At 44.3% G+C, this 17,691-nt stretch overlaps 1 protein-coding gene across 1 annotated transcript in view; it reads left to right on the forward strand.

Annotated features, from left to right (window-relative positions):
- The window catches only part of LRRC1 (leucine rich repeat containing 1), a 133,372-nt gene that overhangs the window by 23,139 nt on the left and 92,542 nt on the right, over positions 1–17,691 (forward strand). Inside the window, 1 exon segment of the mRNA XM_030555619.1 lies at positions 542–659. Coding sequence (XP_030411479.1) covers positions 542–659 — 118 coding nt within the window.

Genomic DNA, 17,691 nt, shown 5'->3' on the forward strand with positions numbered 1-17,691 from the left:
ATAGCTTTTATAATTAATATTATACTTTGTGAGATCAGAATAATGCTGACTCTGAGATGTTCTCTGAGAGAGTTGCTGAATAAAATAATACCAAAATAGTATTATCTAGAAGTGTAGTCAGCAAACTATTGCTTAAAAGCAAGCCTCTGAGTAACAATTAGGTAACTGTCTAGCCATTATGAATCTGTTGTGATTCATAATAGCTAGAATTTTATATATGTTGTCAAAGCTACACTAAACTTTATTTTTCAAGAAAGAGTTCTGCAAAGTCTACTCACCTTTCATAGCAGGGTCAGTACAAATACCTAGATGGAAAGTGTTTTCTGTGGTTCTGAAAAGAATCTGACTTCTTTTTAAGTTGCTTCTGTACTTGCTTTTTATCAGACTTAGTTGAATAAGAAGATTTATGAGGCAGTCCCTGGGATTTTAGATGTTTGTCAACCAGTGCTGCTGTCCCTCCAAGAAACTTGACTTATGTGAACTTAAACAAGTTGCAAATGCATTATGTGAATAATAATTAATATGGGATTTTCTTTTTCAGCCCTTTTTCCAGCTTGTAAAATTACGGAAACTTGGACTCAGTGATAATGAAATTCAGCGGCTCCCTCCAGAAATAGCAAACTTTATGCAGCTGGTGGAACTTGATTTGTCTCGAAATGGTAAGCTAGAGTATTCATAGACTTGTTTGGTTCTGCCCTATTTACTGTACACAGGAGAACCTCAGAGTTACAAATACCTCAGGAATAGAGGTTGTTCAGAACTCTGAAATGTTCATAACTCTGAACAAAACGTTAGTTCTTTCAAAAGTTTACAACTGAACTTTGATTTAATACAGCTTTGAAACTTTACTATGCAGACCATTTTACTGCTTTTAACCATTTTAATGTAAATGAAACAAGTACAGAAACAGTTTCCTTACCTTGTCAAATCTTTTTTAAAACTTGCCATTTGTTTTGGTTTTTTAAGTAGTTTACCTTTAACACAGTACTGTACTTGACTTTTTGTTGTTTCTTTTTTCCCCTCGTTTCTGCTGCTGCCTGATTGAGTACTTCCAGGTCGAAATGAAGTGTGTGATCGACCAGTCAGTTTGTAACTCTGATGTTTGTAACTCGGCGGTTCTACACTGTACTGTGATTCTCAATATGCTACTGGGGTCTTTGTATGGCTCCAAAGCCTCTAAATACACTGCAGAATGTGCTCCTAGATAATGCACAGTTTTCTGGAGTGCTGGACTGAGTGTGCTATGCTTCATTGCTAAGGGGAGCCAGCAGTAGAACTATACCATGGGAGTACTGTTCTTTTTTCTACCCACTCCTTTCTGAAAGGTTAAATCCTGTTTTGCTCTGTGTGTGTCTGTTTGGTAAGATTTTCAAGCACAGTTTATAAATATACACCTAGAAGGCAGAGACCAAAATGAAAGATGTGGGAGAAAGCCCATCAATATACAAAGACTATGCCCTGGTTAGATGTCCATTCCATTCCTCATCCTCTTCCATCTCTCTCCCCCTAATCTTTTGTTGTTGTTCCTCGCTGCAAGTAAAAAGCATACCGTGTGTTGTTGAGTTCTTCCGCTTGCTTCAACTGCTGTTCCTGCTTTTCCAAGCAGTGACAGTGAAATTGGTGTGACTTGTCAGCTTTGTAGCCTGGTGATCCCTTGGTAACCATGGGAGATGTTCAGGGCCCCCTCTCAGCAGCTTGCTGCCCTGATGGATTAGGAGCAGCAAATCAGTGTTTGAGACTGGAGCATGGTCTCTTGTTGCCTGGGCCAGCCAATATCAGGAACACTGCAGAAGCAATCCACGAGTCCCCTGGGCAAAGGGGTAGCTCTCAGTGATATGCTTCTGGTTTAGTGAAGGAACAAGAGCCAGTTAAGTGCAGAGGCAGTCATGTCTATCCTTTTTATGTCTGGAGTGTTGCTTCAGTGTATACTCATGAAAATTGCCATGTGGTGGGGGACAGGGACAAAAATGTGCCTGAATAAAAGGAGCTAGAGAAGTGAAGTTAAACTGTACGGGAAATGTATATTTTGTTTCCATTTGTAGAGTCACCCAACCTTTCCTCTTCTTCTCCCCCTCTCCCCCCCCCCCATATCTGCCTAAACTTTGAATCCTCATGTGAAGGTGTCAGGTGATTGCAGTCTCACCTAACCCCTCCTCTGGACATTCAGTAATGAAATGCAGCCACTTCTGACCCCCATTCCCAAAAGAATTACTGCAAGACTTCCACAGTACTGCATCATTTCATGCATATTCACAAAGCTTTGTAGGAAAGAGGCTGTGTGATTGAACAGGAATTATCTGGGATCCAGAAAGAATGCATTCAGTTGGTTAAGAAATTGCATTGTAAAAATGGTGTATATGTCTCTGTGTTAATGCCATTGGCTTTATGTACAGCGTTTGGCTATGTAGGTCTGCCAAGAGATGGCAGCTCTTTAATTCCAAAGGAAACAGTACTTTGGCTCAACTCTGTTTTTTTCCCTGCAAATGAATAACTGACTGCAGAAAAACTGATGAAGCAGAGCCACTGAACATTAAGCAGCCTGATTTCACTTGGAAGTTGGCATGAGAGTTCAGCTCTAACAAGAATGGATAGTGTGAATGAATGTTTGTGTGTGGAGGGGGGTGGTGGTTATAAAATACTTCCTTGTGCAACAACTTGTGAAGTGATGACTTGGACTAAAGTAGGTTGCAGGAAGCAATTTCTCTTGTACATCCAAGGTCCAGTCTTAATCACCCATTTTATTGTGCTATTTTCTTGTCTTCCAAGTTCATTACCTGAAATGACTGGCTTAACTTTCTTTAGTTTAATACAGTTGCATGTAACAGCTTACAACTTAGTTGCTTTTGTCAATCTAAAAAACCCTTGTTTTAGGATTCTCACAATATTCCAGATATCAATGTGTTCTGTGGGGTTCCTAGTTCTGTTCTTCAGAATAGCTTTACTTAGGAGAGAATCTCAACATGCCTAAGGTTCCTCCTACTCGGTGACTCTCTGTGAATCAGTCTTTGCTATTTGTGTACTCAGCAAAAACTACAATCGTGTGTTTCTTTCAGATGTAGAAAAACAGCTCTCCTTGTGAAAACATGACCTGCTGCATGCATAGGGAAGTGTGATGATGGCATCTTAACTCTGGGCACAAGAGATCATTGTTCTGTTCTTGTCCTAGATATTTACTTAGTGCACTAATGACTTTCATTTCTGGCCATCCTACTTCCTTCAGAGATGGAATATTAATACCAGTTTGTTAAATTACAGTTACCACCGCTGGCCGTTGTACCGGACTATTCCCCACAGATAAAATGGGATACTCTGAATGTTCTATCACAGGATGAGGTGGAGGAGAAGTTACTGAATGAACAGAATGCTTCCATCCTTCTCCTATCATAGAGCTAATGTTTCTTCCTTTCTCCCCACCCTTCAAATGATAAGCTGAGAATAACTTTACATATCAGATATGTAGACTACAGAACTGTATTGCAAATCGAAAAAGGTGTGTAAAGAGCCAGTGGCATCTCCAGCAGCAACAAATATAACTTGCAAAATATTTTAAATTCCAAGATATAAGTGAATTGCTACATGCAGGCAACACTTCATCATGCTGTCAGCAGAGTGAGTCTGTCTCTTATGTTGGCACGAAGGGAGGAATGCTACTCAGTGGAAGCTTTGTCAGGGATGGTGAAGATCCATTCCCTGCTGCCTTTGCTCCTTACTCTTTATTACTCCCCAGAAGTCCCAGCCCTCCTGTGCTTGCCACCCAAGTACCCAATCTCCTAACTCAATATACATTTTACTAGGATTTCTGGGACTGAGGGACATCTTATGTTCCCCATTGAGGTAGCAGCAGGTGAGAAGGAGGAATAATAATAAACTCCAACAAAGGACACATTTAGTACTTCAGAAAAGATGTTTGTGCAACATAATCATTGTACATGTGGGTTATCCCTGCATATGGGACTGGAAATTTACACGAGGAATTAAGCTAATGTACAGTGGACTGAGTTTACTTCTGAATGAGAGCATCCACACAGAAGTCTAAGGATATGCCTATACTTAAACAGCTACAGCTGCGTTGCTGTAGCACTTCAGTGGGAACAATCTCATCTCCAACAGGAAGGCTTCGCCTGTTAGCGTAGGTAATCCACCTCCCCGAGAGGCAGTAGCTAAGTTGATGGAAGAATTCTTCCATTGACCAAGTGCTGACTACATTGGAGGTTGGGTGATCTTAGTTACATCTCTCAGGAGTGTGGATTTTTCACACCCTTGAGAGATGTCGCTATGCCAATATAAGTTCCCATTGTAGACTGTCCCTAATGTGCTTTAAGTAATACACTTTAAATTCACACCTTTAATTCATTTGGTTTAATTTCTTTGTGGACACACCTTTAGGATTCTTGAGTTTGACTGACAAAAAGTTGCTCTTCCTGGTGTGGGCAGGGGTTCCAGCTTGGGTAGCTCGCACAGGCCATCTGCTTGGAGGAGAGTATGCCTACACCAGAAAAGTTATGCTGGCATACCTATGCTGGTATAGCTAGGACAGCAAAGTGTCCTACATAGATACAGCTTATATCAGCATAAAAGTGCTTTTGCTGGCATAGTTTACACCAGTTTCCCTGAGAGCCATAAACTATGCATGCAAAAGCTCTCTTACGCTGGTGTGTGTAGACTAGGGGCTGGTCTACACTAGAAAATTAGTTCAATCCAGCTATGTGTCTCAGTAGTGTGAAAAATCCACACAGCTGAGTGACGTAGTTAAGTCGACCTAAGTTCCTGTGTAGACAGCATTCAGTTTACAGAAGAATTTTTCCATTATCCTAGCTACCGCCACAGGGGTTCTCCTGTCACTGGATTAATTACAGTGCTGCAGCTGTGTCACTGTAGCGTTTTTCAAGTGTAGACCAGCCCTAAGGCTTATAACTAGGGTGACCATAGCTTCCCAAAGAGAAAATGGACACTCTCAGACGCTTGCCTGAGGCCCCTCCCCCACGAGGCTGCTACCTGTCGCTGGAACCCTGCTGGCCCCCCTCCCCATGCTGCCCTGCTAAACCTATGGTTGTGAGTTCAATCCTTGAGGGGGCCAGTTAGGGATCTGGGGTAAAATCAGTACTTGATCCTGCTAATGAAGGCAGGGGGCTGGACTCGATGACCTTTCAGGGTCCCTTCCAGCTCTGTGAGATAGGTACATCTCCAATGTTGCCTCCCCCATCGCAGCTCTGTCTTCCTCCTGGGGGAGGGGGAGGGGAATGGCATCTCCACTTGCCCCCACCAAACATTCCTCCCCACTGCACCCCACTTTTTGACACAAGTGGGCATTTGTTCCATTTACTCTTGCCGACTTGATCAGTCGCCAAGAGCAAATGGGACAAATGCCTATTTTTGGGCGGGGGGAGGTGGGGGGGAGAGTCTGGATGGCTGGGGCCAGGCTTAAAAAAGGGACTGTCCTGGTCAAAATGGGACATATGGTCACGCTACTTATACCAGCATAGCTATGTATGTTTAAACAAAACAAACAAAAAAAACCCACACGCCTAACCAATATAGCTATGTCTGTGTAAGTTTTAAATGTAGACCAGGCCTCAGCACTACTTCTTTCCTCAAAAGCAGCATGGCTTCTGCAGATGCTAGCCCTCCGATGACTAATGTGAACTGTTTTAGCATTAACTTAACACTGGCAATGTCTGGGGCTTATAGCAGTGAGGATGATGGCAACTATCCCATTTTTTACCCTAGCTGTTCACTGTTCCTTGTCAAACAGTAGTTCCTCCACAAAACACTTCAATCAAACTGAGGGGATGAGAATTTACCCACTTCGCTACACTTGCACATATAGAGTGCTTTGGGTTAAACCAGCCTTCGGAGAGCGCAGTAGGAAAAGCGCTGCAGTCTGTCCACACTGACAGCTGCAAGCACACTGGTGTGGCCACATTTGCGGCATTTGCAGCGGTATTGGGAGCAGTGGATTTTGGGCAATTATCCCAGCGTTCAAGTGGCTGCAACATGCTTTTCAAATGAGGGGGGTGGGGTAGAGTGTGTTGTTTGTATGTGGGGGGAGAGAGAGAGTGGGTTTTTGGAGTGCTGAGAGTGTGTCAGCACGCTATCTTGTAAGTTCAGTTCCCCCTAGCCCCCGTCTCTCTCTCTCTCTCTCTCTCACTTAGTAAACATTTGCTTTGCCCCATTGCAGATAAGCAGCCACAGTCTGAAATGGAGCTCTGAAAAGGCACTTCCACATTCCTCAGCTGATTTCACAACAAAGAGAAGAGAGGCCACTTGACTTAAGGGGATTATAGGACTTTCCGGAGGTCAGTTAGAGCGCCGTAACATAACTCCTCGTTCACACTGGCTCTGGGGCATCTCAGCCAATACATAACAGCTGTTATCCCTCTCGTGGAGGTGGAGTACCTGGAGCGCTCTAGCCAAAGAGTCAGAGCGCTCTATGTGCCTTGCCAATGTGGACGGGAAGTAAGGTAGAACACTCTGGGAGGCTTTATTGCGGTATAAAGTGCCAGTGTAGCAAAGCCCCTAATTTCTAGAGTGCTCATGTGGTCGCATGATTGAGGTGCAAAAAGCTGATGGCCAGAGGGATGTTTCGTTTCTTTTGTGGGAAATGTACGCTGTCACTTCTGTGTGTGAAGTATTCTTATGCAACTGAAGTTCCTTCCCATTACATGTGAAATAAGAAAGCTACGTTCACCTCAGGATCGATTCTAGGGTCCCATTATTAGGGGAGTTTTTTGTAAAGTAGAACTTGGCTAAAAAGCCAGCATTTTGTTGTGCTTTATAGTTTATATAAAGGATGAAGACTTCAATTTGCTGCTGTTCCATTGCTTAACATTGGTAGCTTTGTTTGGCCTTTCAGACAATAATTTGGAGCCTCATAAAGATCATTGCTAGGGGGTAAATGTTCTCTTTGCCCCTCTCCTCTTCAATAGCACCAGGCCTGCTTCAACCTGAAATGAAAACAAGACTTGCCATGCACTTGTAGTTGTGGTATATAAATATTATCTTTCTTCCTAATGAAATAAAATTTTGCTTTTAGAATTCCTTAGGGGCTGTCCTGCAACCACTGTCTTGCTGCTTTTTCATTCTGGCCTTGTTTCTTCTCTCCTACTCCCCTTGTATTTCTGTACCATTATATTTCTGTCTGCTGTTGTAGATTACTTTTCTTTGCTGGGATGGTCCCTGTATCTGTGTGCAGACTGCTGTGTGGAGTGACCCTCTAACTTAGGCTTCTTTTTCGAGGCGTGTTCCTGTGGGTATTGCGCTTCAGGGGATTGTGCATCCCTGCGCCTTTGATTGGAGAATTTCAGCAGCAGTGCTCGTCTGGGTTGCAAATGTGCTTTCTCCATCTTGTACCATTGTCAGCACGTATCTAGTGCTGCGCAGCTTGACCCCCCTCAGTTCCTTCTCTGCTGTCCTCTGCCTGAGACGGATCTCCCAGCAGTGTTAAAACCGATAACTATACTTAGTGTTCAGAACAGTCTTTTAGAGTGGTTTTAAGTACCCTAGTTAGGCTTACTTATCCTTTTCTCCCTGCTTATTTTCTTAAAAAAACAAAACAAAAACCTATTTTTCCTCTTCCCTTTCTTCCAAGTTTGTATATCCCTTAGCATAGTTTGTGTTCACCGTTAGGATCAAACCACTATAATTCGAACCATGCCTGGTTTGCTGGGCATCAAATGCTGCCTTTCCTGGTGGGAGGTGATCCCAGTCTCCTATGGGCACTCAGTACCTCTGGCACCTAGGTGAGTGACACATCCCACAGAAGCGCTCTCGCTCCACCAGCTTAAAACCTTGTGTCAGGAAGGACAGAGACTTCTTAAACTTCTATTAATGGAGAAGTCTCTGTTCCTGGCGTCCGATCCTGGTCCACAGAATGCCTCTGGACTACAGTCTCCAACAGCTTCACCCTTCTCACAGTGGAAAGCTTTCTCCTCCAAAAAGATAGTGAGGAAAAGAGCATTGACTTCCTCCCCTAAAGAGCTACTGAAAAAGAAGTGGTCTCTGACCCGCTCCATACCCTTGGTACCAGTTGCACTGCTGCTGAGTACTTACAAGGCACAGCGTACCATGAATCGGACAGGCTTGGCTTTGAGGGGCAAACAGACATCTACCTCCTTTGCTACGGCATAGAGACAGCTGCCTAAAGATATGGCACCACCTCCTGTCCGAGTAGTGCAGAGTGCTCAGATGTTAGCACTGACAGCCGCAAGTGCAACAACATTGTTGGCGCCGACCATCTCAGTACTGAAATAATTGGCACTACACCATTTTCTACACCACAAGGACCTGCTTGTTTAATTGACGCAGGAATCACCTCTCTTTGGTACCAATGTTTCTCCAGCATGTTGGGCACCATGTCAGCCCATTTCATCTTTGGCCCCTTCATTTTCCAGCGAGGAGGAAGATGAGGAGGAGGGTGCCTTCTGTTGTAAGGAGGATGGCACCTCCTATGCCATTCCCCACTCAGTAGGCCTACTGGGACCCCTAGGGACCATATAGGAGACAGTACCCTAGGCCCCCGAGACCCTACAAGGAGAGAATTAGATTTCCCTCCACCATCTTCAATGACTGCCCCATCAGAGCCCTTTGAAGAAGGCTTTGAAGAACGGGAGGTGATCCTGGAACAGGACAAGACACCGGCAATTAACATTTCTTCTTCTTCCCAGACAAGGCCATAATGACACCGCCACCCACATTTCCAAGAGCTCTTTAAAAGAATCACTGATTCCCTAGAGATCCCTCTAGAGGAGGTCCCAGAGTTCCAACACAAATTACTGGACAGTTTCCAAGCATTCTCTTCATCGAAAATTGCGCTTCTGATAAACAACACACTCATGGAGTCGGCTAAAAACATGGCAGACCCCAGCCATGATACTTCCCACTTCCAAGAGAGTGGATAAAAAGTACTGTCCCCTCAAAGGAACTGGACTTTTTATTTTCTCACCCCATATCAGATTCCTTAGTGGTTGATGCCATCAACCATGGAGGCAGGCAGCACCAATCCAGATCCACTTTGAATGACGATGAGTAAAAACAGTTAGACCTCTTTGGCCGCAAGACATATTTATCAGCCACTCTTCGATTTCGGATTGCCAGTTACGCTGCTGTAATGGCAAAATATGACCACACAAACTATTCCAGACTCTCAGATTTTATTGACATAATTCCATAAGACTAAAGAGATCAATTTAAAACCATCATTTTCAGAGGGCCAACTCCCAGCTAAACCACCTAACAGGCATCTTTAGATGCAGCTCACCCGGCGGCAGACTCCACAGCCACTGTCCTAGTTATGCATCAAGTTTCATGGCTTCACTTGTCTGGCTTCCCAAAAGAAATACTATCTATAACAGGTACCATCACAACACAGAGGGAAAAGCTTTTTCTGGATTAAGAAGTAGTGGGAGTAAAAGAACAGTGGATGGAGGTCTATTCTATACCTCAGAAAACTCAACAAATTCATCTACTGGTTCACAATGGTCACATCAGCAACAATAATATCAGCATTGGAACAAGGGGGCTGGTTTTTAGCCCTTGCCCTACAAGATGCTTATTTTCACGTAACCATACATCTTGCACACAGGAGGTTCCTCAGGTTTACTCTGGGGACAGAATATTATCAATACAAAGTTCTGCCTTTTGGCCTTTTGACAACAGTGTGAGGTTTTCCCACCCACCCCACAAATTCTTGTGGTAGCGGCAGAGCACCTCCATAAGCAGGGAATGACAATATTTCTCTATATGGACAATTGCCTTCTAAAAGCACCTATAGAGGCGACAGATGCTATAGACATTCTGCACAGGATAATCACCCTCTTGTCGCAGCTGGGATTCTAAGTAAACATTGACATCCATGCAGAAACTGGACTTCAACGGGGCCCATCTTGAAGCTCTAGAGGCCAAAGCGTCCCTACCACCAACCAGATTAGTTACCGTAGTCAGTCTGATCTTCATGGTACTGAATAGCCCACAGATATCAGTGCAGACCTATCTCCAACTATTAGGTCATATGGCAGCAACCTACATGACTTCACATGCTCTGCATTGAGGGTTGGCTAAGAACTGTCTACATTCCATACAAACACGGCCTGAACAGGCACCTCACTGTGCTGCTCAAAGTCAAAGACTCTCTGCACTTTTGGACCCAACCCCACAACGTGTGTGTGGGTGTCCCTTTCATGCAGACTCCACCCTCGGTGCTTCTCACAACAAATGCCTCCTTGATGCGGGGCCCACCTACAACATCACACAATTCAGGGAAGATGGTCTCCCTCTGAGACACCATTACACACAAACCTCTTGGAATAGCGCAGTCCGCAACATGTGCTTGCACTTCCTTGATCAGGAACAAACCCAGCAATGCTTGCATGTTTTATATAAACTGACAGGGGAGCAAGATCACGCTTCCTGTGCAGTGAAGCAGAAAACTATGGAACTGATGTATCCGCTACAGTGTTAACGTCTGCCTTGTATCTCTCCGGATGTCAAAACACCACAGCAGATACAAAGAGGAGGGAATTCTCTCAGGACCATGAGTGGGAGCTAAACAACACGGTTCTGCAGAGCATGTTCAAACACTGGGGTCACTCATTCATAGATCTCTTCATGACATCCCAGAATTACAAATGCCTGCAGTTCTGCTCAAGAGCAGAGTTGGAGTTCTGATCCCTGGGCGATGCCATTCTTCTCAAATGGGATGTGCCTCTGCTATACATGTTTTCCCCCATCCCCCTGCTATCAAGGATAATACACAAAATAAGAGGAGACAAAGCCAAAGTCATATTGATAGTGCCCCCAGACAAATATGGTACTCGTACCTTTTCAGGATGGCGGTATGTGCACCATGCACTCTTCCACTTCTGCTGAATCATCTATCGCAAGATGCTGGACAGGTTTATCACCCAAACCTAGAGAGGCTTTGCCTGAGAGCATGGCTCTTACCTGGTTCCATCATGACGAACTGACCTGCTCGGAATAGCTGAAAGACATATTATTGAACAGTAGAAGGACAACCCATATGCAGTACTTCATAAATGGAGGAGATTCTACATCTGGTGCAAAAACAAACTATCCTGAGCCATTACTGCACCCCTTACCAATGATTTTAGAATACAGGCCAGAGTTCTTCAGTTGCAGCATATCCCTTAGTTTGCTCACAGTCCATCTTGCAGCTATTACAGCCTTTCATCACAAGGTAGACCCTCACCAGGAAAAGCGGCCTAAAGAAAAAGAAGAGGAAAGAAGACTGTAAGGTATATGAGAGATTTGTATTTTCCCTTCCTATCACCAGATGCTTTCTTAGGGATATCAGAAACGTCTAGCCTGAAATATGAGTACCTGCCCCACCTTGGGACTTGAACTTGGTTATACACTGCCTTACTGGGGTCCCATTTGAACCATTAGCAACATGCTAACACATCTGTCAATGAAGGTGGTATTCTTAGTCACTATCACATCTGCCTGACAAGTGGGAGAATTAGGGGTCCTCTTGGCACACCCACCATATGCCATCTTTTTCAAGGATAAGGTCACCCTAAAACCTCATCCTAAATTTTTACCCAACCAATCCATCTTTACTCATTTTCTCCTAAACCTCATGGAAGCAAATGGGACTCAATATTTCATACCCTGAACATCAGATGTGCACTCACGTGCTACTTTGAGAGAATCAAGACCTGCTGAAAGTCACTGAAACTTTTTATTTCAACTTTGGAATGATCTGAAGGTTTTTCCTTTTCCAAGCAGACTGTCTAAATGGATTTATGGATGCAGTCACCTTTGCTACCAACAAGAGGATATACAACCCTCAACAGGGATCCGAACCCATTTCACCAGGTCCTTATCAATCTCAGTAGCCTCTCTCAACAATGTACCAATCATGGACATCCGTAAAGTGGCCACCTGGGCATCCACATACATAGTCAGAAAACACTATGCAATAGATCTGAGTTCAGGTTTGGATGAATTGGTAGGACTTGGTGTATTATCATCCGTTACCCATGCAACTCCAAAGCCTCTTCCATCGATGGAGGGGCACTGCTTGACAGTCCTCTGAAGTGGAGCACCCACAGGGACACTTTCTTCAAAGAGAAGATTTCTCACCCTGTATAGTAACTGAGGTTCTTCGCAATGATGTTCCTGTAGATGCTACACTCCCTGCCCTCTTCCTCTCTACTTCAGAGTTGAGTTTCTGGACTGTATGCTAGAGAAGGAACTGAGAGGGGTCGGGTTATGTGGTGCTAGATCAATGGCTCTCAAACTTTTTTACTGGTGACCCATTTCACATAGCAGGCCTCTGAGTGCAACCCCCGCCCCGTATAAATTAAAAACACCTTTTTATTGATATTTAACCTATTATAAATTCTGGAGGCAAAGCGGGGTTTGGGGTGGAGCTTGACAGCTCATGACCCCCTGAGGGGTCCCGACCCCCAGTTTGAGAACCCCTGTGCTAGATAGATGCTGACAATGGCACGAGATGGGGAGAGCACATGCATGACCCAGATGAGCACTGCTACTGAAATTCTCCGATCAAAGGTGCAGGGACGTACAATCACCTGAAGTGGAGTACCCATAGTGACACCAATTTGAAGAATCTCAGTTACTTCACAGGGTGAGTAACCTTCTCTTATTATTCTCTCCCCTCACTGTTTTATTACTGCCAAGTATTAGAATGACCTGTTAATTGTGTGTATTTTTAAATGGCTTTTTGTCTAAAAATGGAATCTGAAGTCTTTATTTGCAGATGGCCTCACTAAAAGGTGAACAGGAAAGCATTTGTGTGGTAGTGCTTTCTTAAATATTTAGGTATATTTTTAAGGGAAACCCATTGCTACATATTTAGTTTCTCTCAAACACTCTTGTGTTAATATTGAATATAAGACAATGAATTTCCCTATTAGAAAAAGTCTGTATGACATGCTCTGCAAGTGCAGGCCCTATAACCTTTTAATGTCACTGTTTGCCAGTATAGAAGCATGAGATTGATTGTTTGTTTGTTTGTTTCCTTTTCTGCATTGCTTTACTTTTCCCCTAATCCTCCTGGTGCCAGGGATAGGGGAGAAGACTTGAGTAAACTATTTAAGCAGCATTAACTTAAATTATTTCTGAGGTAGCGTAAATATGCAAGTAATAATTATCCCATTGTAAGGCTGTGTGTGAATGGGGATTTTACAAAAATCATTCCCACCAGTGCCATCCCCAGTCATCTGTAAAATTTCTTAGTGTAAACAAGGCTGTAAGAAGGTACCAAGGAGGAATGAGTGACTCAGGGATGTGACTCTCAAAGAACAGATAAGATGTGGTAGGCTGATTTCCTAGCAGATCTATGAATATTTTAAAGGTTATTAGGAAACACTTACACCCTTGTTCCCCTTCCCTCCATCCCTGCTCACTTGAAAGTTGACTTGCTTTGTCAGAAAGGGCCACAGAACAAACATCTTGTTGATAGTTTGTATTTCAATTAGTTTCCCATCTGATGTTTCTCAGATGTTATTTCTCAGTCTACAATGCGGACTAAATAGTGCTTTTTAATGGTTTTTAAGACCTTGTCTACACTACAAGTTTTGTTGACAAAAGTCAGCTTTCATGCACAAAACAGTGGAAGTCTACATACTGCAGTGCTCCTCTGCCAACAGAACTCTCTCCTGTTTTGCTGACAAAATAAAACCACCTCAATGAGAGGCATAGAGCTTTATGTGGCAAAGTTATATTGACAAAGTGTCAGTGTTGTCATTGTACTTGGTTATGTTGCTATACTTGGCCTCCAGGAGGTGTCCCACAATGCCCATCCTGACCGCTCTGGTCAGCAGTTTGAGCTCCACTGCCCTGCACCCAGATACACAGGCATCCACCCCTCTCCTTTTAAAGGCCAGGGAATTTTTGAAATTCCACTTCCTGTTTCCTCGGTGGGAGCAGCTCACATCGCGTTTTCCCAGCTCATCATGGTGGCTCCATGCAGCAAACACTCTCCCACTTGGAGCACACCTGAGTTGTTGGATCTGTTGGTGCTGTGGGGAGAGGAGGCTGTGCAGTTCCAGCTCCACTCTAGCTGTAGGAACTTATATACCTATGGTCAGATTTCTCATGGCATGTTGGATAAGGGCTATAAACGGGACATGCGTCAGTGCCATGTGAAGATAAAGGAGCTGAGGCAGGCCTACCACAAGGCAAGGGAGGTAAAAGTTGCTCTGATGCTGCGCCAAAGACCTGCCACTTCTGTAAGGAACTGGATGCTATCCTTGGTGGCAACCCCACGTCCACTGCTGAGAAACCAGTGGATACTCTGGTGGGAGTGGACAGTGGACTTAACTGAGTGGACAAAGTTGTGGATGAGGCGGTTGGTTGAGTTGGAGGGCAATGTGGAACGCACAACTGGGTCGTCTGGTTTGGTGAGTTAGGACTTCTTTTCTACTCTGGAGGGGTCTAGTCAGTTCCAGCAGTCTGTCTCTTGTGCTTGTGATGCAGGAGAGGAGAGCCCTCTTAAATGAAATTTTTGAGTTGATGCTGATCGGAGCAAGGAGGACATGTTCAGAGAGGTGCTCCAATCCTCAGAGGCTGGAGAAAAGAGAATGCAGGGAGTGAAGGAAAAATTTAAAATAGAAAGGCAGGACAGAAAGGAGAGTGAGGAGCACATTGTAAAGGGCCAGCAGTGGATGAGAAACGTGATGGAGGAGCAAACAGAGATGTTGAAGTGCCTACTCATGCTCCAGGCAGAATATGTGTGCCCCCTCCCCTGGCTGATACAGAACTGCTTTCCCCAAACTCCTCCCACACATACCTTGCAACTTCCCGGAACGTCTCGGTACCCCATTCACTCCACTCCTTTGGACAGTTTCCAAAATGAGAGCTGGACTTACACACAGCTATAAGAGTCTGTGTGCCCTGCATTCTTATCTCTCATCCCACCAAGTCTTTTGTTTGTGTTGTTAATTGGTATTTAATAAAAACAAACTCTCAAAAAGATAAGCAATCTTATTATCTCGTACACGTGGTGGTCGCTCATGGTAGTAATACATAGTGTCAGTTTGATTATTTGCTGACTGTAAATCCCAGTCAGGAATCATCACAATTTTCATGCAAGGTGGCAAGTTAACAAAAGCATGGCAGAATGCTATGCAGAAAAACACATTACTGGTGCTCATTGTCAAAATGTTGCCTCAAAGCCTCCCTGACTTGAATAGCCCCCTATTATGTCCCCCATAATAGCCATGGTATCTGGCTGGTCAAATTCGGCAGTCAGGCTGTCATAAACAGATAGCTAAGGGTTAATGTCTCTTTCACCTGAAACACCTGACCAGAGAACCAATCAGGAAACCGGATTTTTTCAACTTTGGGTGGAGGGAAGTGTGTGTCTGAGTCTTTTCTCTGTCTGCCTGTTTCCTCTGAGCTTTGGAGAAGTAGTTCTATTTTCTAGTCTTCTGTTTCTAAGTGTAAGGACAAAGAGATCAGATAGTAAGTTCTATGGTTTCTTTTCTTTGGTATTTGCATGAATATAAGTGCTGGAGTGCTTTGATTTGTATTCTTTTTGAATAAGGCTGTTTATTCAATATTCTTTTAAGCAATTGACCCTGTGTTGTATCATCTTAATACAGAGAGAACATTTGTATTTTTTCTTTCTTTTTTATATAAAGCTTTCTTTTAAGACCTGTTGGAGTTTTTCTTTACTTCAGGGAAATTGAGTCTGTACTCACCAGGGAATTGGTGGGAGGAAGAAATCAGGGGAGATCTGTGTGTGTGTTGAATTGGCTAGCCTGATTTTGCATTCCCTCTGGGGAATAGAAAAGTCCTTTTTGTTCCCAGGATTGGGGAACGGAGAGGGGGAATCACTTTGTGTAGTTTCACAGAGCTTGTGTCTGTGCATCTCTCCAGGAGCACCTGGAGGGGGGAAGGGAAATAGGATTATTTCCCTTTGTTGTGAGACTCAAGGGATTTGGGTCTTGGGGTCCCCAGGGAAGGTTTTTCAGGGGGACCAGAGTGCCCCAAAACACTCTAATTTTTTGGGTGGTGGCAGCAGGTACCAGGTCCAAGCTGGTAACTAAGCTTGGAGGTTTTCATGCTAACCCCCATATTTTGGACGCTAAGGTCCAAATCTGGGACTAAGGTTATAACACAGGCGATCCACCTGTGTGCTCCACCCTGGGGGAAACTTTTCACCCTTAGCCTCACAAATATGGAGCATGCAGCAGGCCTCTATGATCACAGGAATATTTTCTTGATTTAGGCCTAATCCATCATTAAGGTAGCACCAGTGCACTTTTAATCTGCCAAAGGCATATTCGGTGGTCATTCTGCACCTGCTCAACCTCTTGCTGAAGCACTTCTTGCTGCTGTCAAGGTTTCCCATGTAAGGCTTCATGAGCCATGAGAGTAACGGATACACCGGGCCTTCTAGGATCACTATGGGCATTTCAACATTCCACACCATAAGATTCCAGTAGGGGAACAAAGTTCCTGGTTGGAGCATTGTGTGAACATGCACAAGCGAAGTAACTATACTGGTTTTTGCTAGTCAATGCCAGTGTTCCTGAAGATGTGTGTCATGCACCTTCCCAGACCATCCCATGTTTATGTCAATGAAATGCCCACCGTGATCCACAACCGCCTGCAATACTATAGGGAAGTACCCCTTTTTATTGATGTACTCTGTCACAAGATGGTCCAGGGCCAAAATTGGAATATGCATGCCATCTGTCACCTGCCGTGGTTTGGGAATCCCATTGCCGCAAAGCCATCCACTTCTTCACACTTATTGCCAAGAGTCACAGTCCTTTGTAGCAGGATGCAATTAATGGCCCTGCACACTTGTTTTACTGCAGCCCCAACGGTTGATTTCCTGACTCCAAACTGATTCATGTCTGACCAGTAGTAATCTGGAGTTGCCAGCTTCCATGCAGCGATAGCCACGTGCTTCTCCAGTGAGAGGGCAGCTCTCATTTTGGTGCCCTTGTGCTGCAGTTCTGGGGTGAGCTCTGCACACAGTTCCAGGCAGGTGCTTGTCATCCCAGGCCTGCATAACAATGAAGTCTGACCACTCAGTGCTTGTTTCCCAAACCCCAAAGCAATGGTCCACTGTGCTCAGCTGCTCCGTGAATGCCAAAAGTAATCTGGTGGTGTTTGTTTCTATGGCACACAGCAGGTCAGGCAACTCTGATTCCTGTTCAGATTGGGAGCTCGTGATATCCTGCATGGCCATCCGCAATATGTTCATAACAGTGACCACAACAGTAGATAGCAGTGTGGTATCCATTCTTTCAGACAGAGATGGTGGGCGCACAGTAAAGATGGAGCTGTTGTAAAATGCTACGAAATGCAGTTGGAAGCCCATAGAATGCTGGGACAGAAAAAAACTGCATCATGGGACATAGAGTCCACACTTGTGATGCACTGCAATCCATTCTGGCTTCCCACAAGTCCTAGCTGCAAAAGATGTTGAGTAGCACAGTGGGATAGCTACCCACAGTGCACTGCTCTCTCTGTTGGTGCTAGAGCAGCAACTGGATGTGCTCTGCTGACTGAAGGAGCATTATGTGAACACGCACAAGCGATGTAATTATACAGGTTTTTGATAGTCAATGCAAGTTAAACTGACAAGCTCTGTCGTGTAGACAAGGCCTAACTCTGTCAAGTGTGACAATTTTTTAAGGGGAACAGCAAAGATATATCCAGGCCAAACTCAAGTCTTGCTGCAGATCTTGA

Source organism: Gopherus evgoodei, chromosome 3 (genome assembly GCF_007399415.2).
Source record: "Gopherus evgoodei ecotype Sinaloan lineage chromosome 3, rGopEvg1_v1.p, whole genome shotgun sequence".
Lineage (NCBI taxonomy): Eukaryota > Metazoa > Chordata > Testudines > Testudinidae > Gopherus > Gopherus evgoodei.